The 10,075-nt window shown below is 31.7% G+C and overlaps 1 protein-coding gene across 1 annotated transcript; it reads right to left on the bottom strand.

Annotated features, from left to right (window-relative positions):
• On the bottom strand, positions 1–4,017 carry LOC115721362 (phytochromobilin:ferredoxin oxidoreductase, chloroplastic). Its single transcript, XM_030650647.2, has 8 exons — positions 3,634–4,017; positions 2,956–3,072; positions 2,423–2,517; positions 1,719–1,812; positions 1,464–1,595; positions 1,242–1,346; positions 832–882; positions 1–739 (listed from the first exon to the last, which is right to left on the bottom strand). Exons 1-8 carry the CDS (start codon positions 3,886–3,888, stop codon positions 551–553), a joined length of 1,038 nt encoding a protein of 345 aa, XP_030506507.2. The 5' UTR covers positions 3,889–4,017; the 3' UTR covers positions 1–550.
• Between the last annotated feature and the right edge of the window lie 6,058 nt (positions 4,018–10,075).

The raw sequence follows: 10,075 nt of genomic DNA, 5'->3' as shown, positions 1-10,075 counted from the left end.
TTTTGACAAAAATTAAATGTATCACCCAAATTTATTTATTTTGTGTTGTTTACGAATTGTGTCCTTCCTACACAATAAAAATTGAAAAAAAAAAGGCTAATTAGTATTTTTTTTCCCCGAACTTTGACATGTACCAAATCATGTCTCTGAATTTTTTTTGCCGTTAAAAATTCCCCCTGAACTATTGCGATTATTAGATTTAAAAACTTTTGTCTAATTTTAGTAAAAGAATTCTAACATGAATGAAAGTTCTAAGAGCATGATTTAATGCATATCAAAGTTTGAAGGACATAATTTGATAGATATCAAAGTCTTGGGAGCATAGTTTAGTACATAAACAAATACTGAAACAGTAAAATTAAATGAAATTAGACAAGAGTCCTTAAATCTAACAATCTTAATAATTTTAACGGTTAAAAAAATTCAGGGGCATAATTTGGTACATGCCAAAATTCGGGGGAGAAAAAATCCTAATAATTAGTAGCTTGTATGAACCATGGACTGAATAGAGGGCCTAGTCGATAAAAATTAGGCAATTTTATATTACAAGTTAATTTATAAATATATTACCAACAAACTCTCCTCTTGCGTCCCATGGCCGATTTTCAAAGGACTTTCCAATTATACTGCGTTTCTCAATCACAGTCCCATCCTCAGAACGATAATCTGGAAAGTAGTCCAAGAAGCTTTTGCTTCCTAGTTCATCTATTCCATGGAAAAGGAAGTTCCTTAGCAACTCCTGCAGGATTTCAAAGAATAAAGAACAAAAATTCAAGGAACTGGACTCCTGATTGTGTTCCAAAATCAGAAAGAAAAAGTATGGAATTATACCTTAGCGGCTGTGTCCCCAATTAACCTTTTTAGAAGTCCATGACCAGGATCCTGCTTTCCAGAAAATTGTCAAGGTAATTGGAAATAAATGTGGAAGTTCCAAAGTTGGAGTTGGAAGAAAACCCAAGTGATGAATTCACTAATCAAAGAGCATTTCAATGTGAAGCTTATACATCTGAGTTGACTGAACAATTTATGAACTTTCCACATGATTTCGTTTTGTTTTCATACACGTACTCCCTTCTTTCCTAACACACTTTTGTTTTCTTAATTTTATTTGGTATTTCTTGAAGCACTCTGAATTTTTTTTTAGTACTCCGGTAACAATGGCATGAAATTATGATTCAAAAATGGGAAAATCCAATATTCTCTATCAATAGGGTTGATTCAAAGTAAGCAAGATTAACCACCTTTTCTGCTCTCCATGCCAAATATCTATGTTGTGCTTCACAGTTGAATTTAATTATGGATGCATCATTCTCCTCTGCTGCTTCATCAATTAGCTCAACCCAAGCCTGCAGCAACAAAGTAGTGAGAGTTTAGAATTTAGGAAACAAATTTGAAATATAAACACCAAATAAATGTTAATATTCATGAATAACTGAATTTTGTAAAAGCTATAACATGTATACCTTGTAATAATCAACAAATGCAGAATACAAGACATCATATTTGTGTTGGTTTGGAGTAAATCTGGTCCATATAACAATCGGTGAAAAGAATGTTAAAGACTCTGATGTAAGTTTTCCTCCCCATGGTAAAAGCTGCATGAAATCAGTGATTAAGTCAACATGGCCAACAAGTTTGACAAAGATTCTTGAAAGTCATTAAGAGGCTATTGTAAACATTAGGAAATGCTTTATGATTTGTTTTAGTCTTTCACTTGCCTCAGAATATTTAACTCCAAGAGGAATTAGGCTTGAATAATACTTCTCTTTGTACTCCCTTTGATTGATGACATCGTGCAAAGGATTGAGATCCCTACAAACAGTTAATCAGGGTAAGTTCTAATTTCACCAGAAAACCCAGCTTAAAATTCCATTCTAGTAGCACTTCCTGTTAAAACAGAGGCAAGCCTATATCCTAGATTCACCATGTTTAATATGGCAAGCAAGTTGAATTTGTGCGCACTAATTCCACAATGATCAGAAATTCAACATGCCCGATTCTTACAAATCCCTTTCTGTTTGCAACTTTTCTTCTCCATTTCCATTAAGCTCTTTTAGTTCTTCATTTTTTGACTAAGTTCTTAATATTCCACCCACAACAACGTAGTTGATGAATTCTCATCTTCAACAAGTATCAAATGACCAATTCATGTAGATGCTTACTTATAATATCAAATACAAGTAAATAGGAACATTATGAATAAACCATGTCTAAAGACTAAAATATACACAAAGGGTTGAGAAGGTGAAGTGAAAACTCTCACAAAGTTCAGGAAACATTTTGACAAGGAAAGTATTGAATTACGAAATCCCTTTTAATGGTCAGCACTGATTTTACTCTCCTTGACTCTTTGTATTCTCAAAAAAAAAAAAAAAGTATCGACTCTTTAGTCGAGTTTTAATTCAGAGACAAGAAAGCTTACAGTAAAACTATGCTTGTACTTGCATTGCTAAAAAAATTAGCACAAAAGATGGGTACATCGTATTCTGGTTTTGGGAAGGCAGCAAAATCTAAAACCTGCCATAAAAACGAAAAAGAAAATTTTCAACTGAAAAGGTAAACATATAAGAAAATTTAACTTAACCTACAATTAAAGATTTAATAAAAAAGCCAGGGCTAATGTTTGGAATACTGTCCTGCTTCTGTAAAATCAACTCTTTGTGCTTAAAGCTGTGAAACAACCACTAAGATCTCACTTATTCATCATGGTTCTTTCTTTTCTCTAACTTGAGCACTGTAGAGGTTCAGTTATAGACAACGCTATCAGGTTATTTTATCAATTTAATTCTTCATGGCACAGATCCAATTGAGATAATCTCACACATTAAGTATGACATGATAGTTAACTACTTCTAAAAGATACATGAGAAGGCACTGGAATTGGTGTCATCTTATCATCCCTTAAAACAAACCACACAATATGAAAATGCAACCCAGCAAGTTAGATAGTTCTACCTGCATTGTTTCAGTCTCAATACTAAGACTCCGTAGAAGTCTGATCTTGGGAGCTTCGAAGGACCCCATTTGAAGCTCTACATTACCATCCGTAGACATCATTGAACTAAATTTTTCCTGACATTATAGAAATTATTCCCATAAATATAAACATGTCTATCTAACAAAGAAACAATTCATAGATCTAACACATGGTTACAACTAACAAGTTGAGCTTTAGTTACCATTTGCAATAAAAGAGTGCATAAAAGATAAATTACACTGACAAGAGAAAGCACATTGATAGTTTGTCTTCCAAGGATATTCAGAAACAATTTGAAACAAAAATCCATATGGATTTTGCTAGAGTTATAATTTGAGAACCATATTGACATGAATGACAGTTAAAGAAAGCAGATTGGCCAACTGGACCTGAACAAGATACTATTTTTTACCCAGGAGGAGAAGATTCCCAAAGCTCTTGTGATTCTTTTCAGATCAAATAGAAAAACTATTTCATATCACACAATTTAAGCACACCAAAACTAATCAAAAGGGAAGTGACATTGGGAGCTCCTCTGCAATAATAGTGTTAAAGTATCACAAAAGACTAACTTCACTTGCCTCATATATCTACATACATAAATTGAGAGATTACAGCAAACAGTGGAATGACATGAGTAATGGGAGGGAAGGTACCTGCAGAGGAGAAGGAGACAAATGGGTATGGTGCTTTGTATGATTTAAAGCAAATTGAATGAATTTCTCGTAGGAGACTGCATAGACTTGGAAAGAGGGTCTCTTTTGTTTCCAACTATAGCTGACACTAGAATGTAAGACAGAGCTGGAAAGACGTAGTCGAGGTGTTTCAGGCGGAAAGAAGCTTAAGAAAGAAGAAGAAGAAGAAGAAGAAGATTTCATTGATGAAGATAGAAGCTTCTCTGAAACCGACATATAAAACTTGGGTTTTTGAAGGATGAGTGTTCTATGTCATATTTGGGCATATTTAAAAAAAAAAAAATACACAATATATATATGGGGTCTTATGTAATTCCTCAGTTCAAAATGAAAGATGTAATCCCTCATTCATTTTTAGCCATCCAAATAAAACTAATAGTTATGTGACCATTGATCAATTTAGAATAGATATACAGGGACATTTACTATTTCAAAACAGGCAACCGAAATCACCAGTACATATTAAATATATATTTTTTATTTCTTTCTTACTTTCTTCCTCTTCTAATTATTCAATAACAATAGTATCTTATAAATTTAGAATAAAATAATGATCATCACTTTCTCATTTTATTGGTTATATGTTATTAATAACGAATTAATAGTTAAACTCAAAACCAGTCTCGTATATTTTGTTAACATTTTTGAATTTATCAAACCAAACACTAGGATATTATATTTTTTATTTTAAAAATATTTAAGTGATGTTTGATAACACTTTTTTGATCAATTTTTTATTTTTAAAATTAAAAAAGTAAAAATATTTTTTAAACACATGTTCTATAAAACTGCTTTTATTTTTTAATTTTTTAATTAAGAATCAAAATTTTAAAAATTAAAAAAAAAATCATTTTTAAATAGTTTTTTTTCTTAATTAATATTTTGAACTCCGACCAGACCCGGATCCAAATTCTCCCCACAGCCCTAGCATTGAACCTGACCTCTAACCCGAACCCAAATCCGACTACAAACTTAGACCCGTCTCAAATAAAATCAAAAAAAAAAAATTAACTTTATAGAACACACTTTTATTTTCTGTTTTTAAAATTGAAAAACAAAAATGGTTACAGATGTCATTTTTATTTTTCAAAAACAAAAATTTTACTTTCATTTTGTAATTAAAAAATTAAAATGTTACCAAATGCAACCTTAGAAAATCACTTTCACGTTATTTTTAGGGATTTGTAACATGATTGATTATAGAGAAGTTTTTCATCTTTATGACTCTCACCTATTTACAAAAATATGTGAATTATATTTTTTCTTCAATTTTTATGGTAAAAAAAATGAACAATTATAGGGGAAAAATTATAATCAAATCTAAATATTGATGAGAAAAATATGAGCAAATTTAAATATTTGTAAAAATAATTAAATAAATTATATTAATATTCCAAAATTTTATTGAAGCATCCCAATTTTGTTTTTTTTTTTTAACAGAATATGTATATATTTTTAGTTTAAAAGAAAAAGTATACTTGCTTTTTTTATTATTTTCTAAAAAATTATATTCAGTTATACTTACACTGACGTGATAATTAGCAATGTGGTTCACTTACACTTGGCTAAGTGGAATGTTATTTTCAAGGCATTAACAAACTAAACTTGGATCAGATATATAAGATTTACATTGGACTGAACCGATATTGAAAGTAGAAAAAATATCATAAACTTAGCTTCATATCTTTTCCAAATCAATATTTGTAACACCCTACTAGTTTAGGCGTGCTATCGTGATTTTAACATAATTCTGCAGCTCGTTGCTAATCAACGAGTTTATTGAAAATTGTGAATATTTAAAACCTTATTTAAATACTTATAAATACCAAAATAAATAACATATATATAACCAAGATCCCGAGTATAAAATATTTACAACCGTTTCTGGTATTTAATACAAAAGTTGCCACATAACGACTATACAAAATATGTCTAGTTGTCCCAAAGATCGTACGCTCCAAGTCTAACTGCCTCGACATGCACAATCTTCATCTGCTCGCTTTCACGACTGCTCAACCTTAGCCTTGCCCTTACCTACACATGCAAATAATATCTGTGAGTCGACAGACTGAGTAAGAAAAACATAATCAATAACATAACTATAACTCAAATTATAAGCAAGCGCCAATACACCCAACCATAACCCTATTCCAGTGCCCAACATGGTACTGAGTCTAGCTAAAACGTTCGTACGATAATACTATCAACTTACACTCGGTACGCTAGTCATACTCTAGCCGTACCGATGCGATAGCGTCGATCGGTATCTAAGCCAAACATACATCTATCAGCATCCAATATAAATCTACGTATATTGATACCGCTATCGATGTAATCTAACAGGCTTAATAAACATGTACGCTAAACATGTAAACACACATGCATATCATTACACTAATCTTACCTCGTTTCTGAATTCAAGTCTGTCGTTCAACCTGAGTGGAACTGCTGCTCGACGATTTATAGGCCCCTAAATCACAATATTTGTGAAACTGATGAGTGACACGCTAAATTACTTTTCGGAGACTTAAAATCGAAACTAAAAGTTTCCCTATCGATGGATAACATGGCAATACCATAAATATTACAAAAGGGGGGAAAATTAGGGTTCCCTAAACTGCCCCAAACAGCAGACCGGTTCCCCAACTGAAAGTCCAGTTCTGTGAGGTTTCTTGGGGACCAACCAGAATTCCAGTTCCTACAGGTCCCACTGAACTAGTCGACCGGTTCAATGCAGGAAACATAAAACTCCTTGCAAATAATTCAATTCGACCCCAAATTTCACAAGAACCTCCAAAACACCTAATTACGTCATAATAAATAGAAATCATATAATAAAACCAACGAATAACCCTTGAAGCAAAAATCACCATTAGAGAGCAAAGCTTAAGCTCATCAACTCAAACCTTGCTCAATCACCACACCAAACATCAAACCTATTGTAAATTAACTTAAATAACTTTAATTTAAGTTCTATATACAAAATCAAATATCCTTAAACATCACAAAACCCTACTTCTAAAATCATGCATAACTTAACTTGAAACCTAAGAAATCACAAAAGGGTGAGCATGGGAGCTTACATTGGATTAGAATCACTAAAACCTTGCTATTTTCCCCCTTAAATTGCAGAACAAAACTGATTTCCTCCTTAGTTCCCAGCTAAACAGAAGTAAGAGAGAGAGAGAGAGAGAGAGAGAGAGAGAGAGAGAGAGAGAGAGAGAGAGAGAGAGAGAGAGAGAGAGAGAGAGAGAGAGAGAGAGAGCTAAAAATCCAATTTTCTGTTTTTCCTCTTTTTGATAAATCTTCTTATTTCCAACTAAAGAAACAAAATTCAATAATGCCGATATCCCTAAGTGGCCAGCAGCCAACATGAGAGGGACCCACCTAACCCTCAACACTTAAATAAAATGACAATAATGCCCCTTACATAAAGCTTAATAACTAAAGTGGCCTAGGGGTAAAATAGTCACTTCACAATACCTCACCTAATCTCGACATTCTCAATGTCTAACTATATTGCCTAACTAAAACTAAAATGCCAAACCATAAGAAAATATGATTCTATTGTCCAAACATCACATTCCAATGTTGTCGGACATAAAATATGAAAAACATAAAATTCCATATATAGAATAAATAACACACCTAGAATTCAAATAAATGTCTATAAATTCATAAATCATAATTAGGAATCTAATTTTATACTTAAGTCCTAATTATCTGCTAAATTTTCATATCAAAATTAAGTGGTCTTTACAATATTACTTAGTTGATCTTAGACCAATTGATCTTAATCCTAAAAAAGATAATTCTGTGTTGTTTATTGCTCTTTCTTATTTTCATTATTCAAACACTTATATTGTCGTTTATTTGACTCCACGTTGTTTACCAAAAATGAGGTCAATATGTATTATTACCGTTAAAAATTAAACTTAGGTATTTATCTGCAACTGAGAGTTAAACTTAGATATTTATGTCACAAATTACTCTAGTTATCATCATAGTCATTATCGTAGTCATCCCTTTCGTCCTCATCATTACCTTCTTGGTCATCTTCTTCAAGAAGGTTTTCGTCATGATTCTCCTCCAGTTTGTGACCATCTCGAGGAGGGTAGTTCCCCACTTTTGATGCCTCACCATCTCCTGCTGAGACCGTCTACATGTCTGTTAGAGGAAGCTAGTTTATCAACTCGCCATAAGAATACCATGTCTCACTTAAGGGCTCACCTAAGAAATCCAAGATTCGCTAAGAGACCCAAGGCTCACCCAAGTAGCTTAAGGCTTGCCTAAGAGCTCCCTCAACTTACCATGAGTCACCTGCCCAACGACACCACCTAGAGGCATCTCGCTCAAGGCCTCACAAAGAGGTGCCTCACCCAAGGGCTCACGAAGAGGGGCCTCACATAAGGGAACCGCCTAGAGGTGCCTCACTCAAGGGAACCACCTAGGAGTGCCTCACGCGAGAGCCTCACAAAGAGGTGCTTTGCTCAAGGGCACCACCTAGAGGTGCCTCACTTGAGGGCCTCACAAAGAGGTGCCTCGCCCAAGGGCTCACAAAGTGGTGCCCATACGACTTGACACCCAACCACCACTACTTCTGTTCTACTGCCACCTGACTCCATTAGAGTAGTACATGGTCTTCCATTGGGAGCACATAGGCTTCTGCTTGTAAGAAAGGCTAATAGAGCTCAACTATAAAGGCCTATTCACTCCATTAAAGAGAGGGATGAAAATTTTGTAGCAAGAGAACATCATATTATCAATACAAGCACCATTTTCTCTACAAATCATTTGTCTTCTTTAAGTTCATAAGTTATTTCATACTTTCTATATATTCATTACAAGTTTTTGTTAGAACTTATTTTACCAAGGTCTTAATTTATTAACATGTATGTTTGATTATCACATAAATAATCTAACATCCTAAAATATGAAATTCATAAAACGATTAAATAACAGATAAGATACTAGAAATCCTTATCTTGGTTACAACAAAATTAAATGTCTCCTTCTATTCAATTACTATAACCCTTAATTCTCTTTTGTAGCATGGTTATTGCCAAGTAATAAACTTGAGTCTCTTTCTTGAATTTGCAAACTCATTTTCTACACAGTCTTTCACAAAGATTTGAGTACCATCTTAAATAGAGTGGGTCGGTACTCAACTCAATATAGGGCCGATTTCTAGAGAGATGGTAGAGAGAGAATTCATAAATCTATATATAGAGAGAGAGTTTTTTCTAGTCAGATTTAGGTCAAGTCACTTGAATTAGATTTTCTCACTTATCTGACAAAGCCTCCATCTATTTCCTTATATATGCTCTCTACTGGACTAGGGTTATATTATGTGGGCTAGAAAAAAGATAGTGAGCCCAAAACCATAAGCCTAGCTCGAAATACACTAAGGCCTTAGGGCTTTGATTTTTGTCACTTTATTTCATTAAATGAAAGAAACTTATATTTTTTTTTTAAAATACCATTCATCTAATGTATTTATTTAAATATTAATTTTATCTATTTAATAATTATAAATATTTATCAAACAAAATTATTATTTTAATATATTTGTTAATTAGATCAATAAAATAATTTCTGATCTTTTATTAATTAGTAAATAAGATTATATTAAAACAAATTTTATTTAGAGCATAAAATTCTAATAATTTCTTCATTTTCCAGCCAATAACTTAGTTCACAAGATTCTACTGTCAACTAATATGTTGATAAAAAATTGCGTCTAAATAACATATAAAGTAGATTAATATTTGTTCACTTTATAATAGAAATAAATCCAAATTTAGACTTTTTTGTTTCCATTATATTAAATTATAAAAATAGTATTTTTATTTATATAAAGTCTTAAATTAAAAAAAAAATAGTATATTTTATACAATGAATTGTGAATTTTTTAATCTAACTTTAACTTGAAGAAGAAGAAGAAATAAGTAAAGTAATAGTTTCAACTAACTAAATATTTTTTAATTTTTTAAAATAATTCATTAATTACTTAAACATACATTAATCATTTTAATATGTTTTTATAATCGTATTAATAAACATTAAGTTTATTAAAAAATAAATTACAAAAAAAATATTACAATATTATTTATATTTATTGATTTAGTCGATAAATAAAAAAGTTAATTATTTAGGTGGCGTTTGGTAACACTTTTTTAATCAATTTTCTATTTTTAAACTTGGAAAAGTGAAAATATGTTTCAAAAACATGTTCTATAAAATTGTTTTTACTTTTTAATTTTTGAATTGAGAATCAACATTTTAAAAACAAAAAGAAAAAAAATCACTTTCAATATATTTTTAAACAATTTTTTTTTTCTTAATCAATATTTTAGACTCCGACCAGACCCGAATCCAAATCCTCGCCACTAGCATTGAAGCC

This window comes from Cannabis sativa, chromosome 2, assembly GCF_029168945.1.
Source record: "Cannabis sativa cultivar Pink pepper isolate KNU-18-1 chromosome 2, ASM2916894v1, whole genome shotgun sequence".
Classification (NCBI taxonomy): Eukaryota; Viridiplantae; Streptophyta; class Magnoliopsida; order Rosales; family Cannabaceae; genus Cannabis; species Cannabis sativa.
Note: the sequence above shows the minus strand (reverse complement) of the source record. Positions and strands in the feature narration are given on the sequence as shown.

Bases quoted from the DNA above. Each gene is read 5' to 3' on its own strand.
- LOC115721362 (XM_030650647.2), bottom strand. From the start codon at position 3,888: ATGTCGGTTTCAGAGAAGCTTCTATCTTCATCAATGAAATCTTCTTCT. The intron at 2,518-2,955 runs GTAGAACTATCT...TTTTTATGGCAG, and splicing joins TTGAGACTGAAACAATGCAG to GTTTTAGATTTTGCTGCCTT. The intron at 883-1,241 runs GTGGTTAATCTT...TCTGGAAAGCAG, and splicing joins TGGCATGGAGAGCAGAAAAG to GATCCTGGTCATGGACTTCT.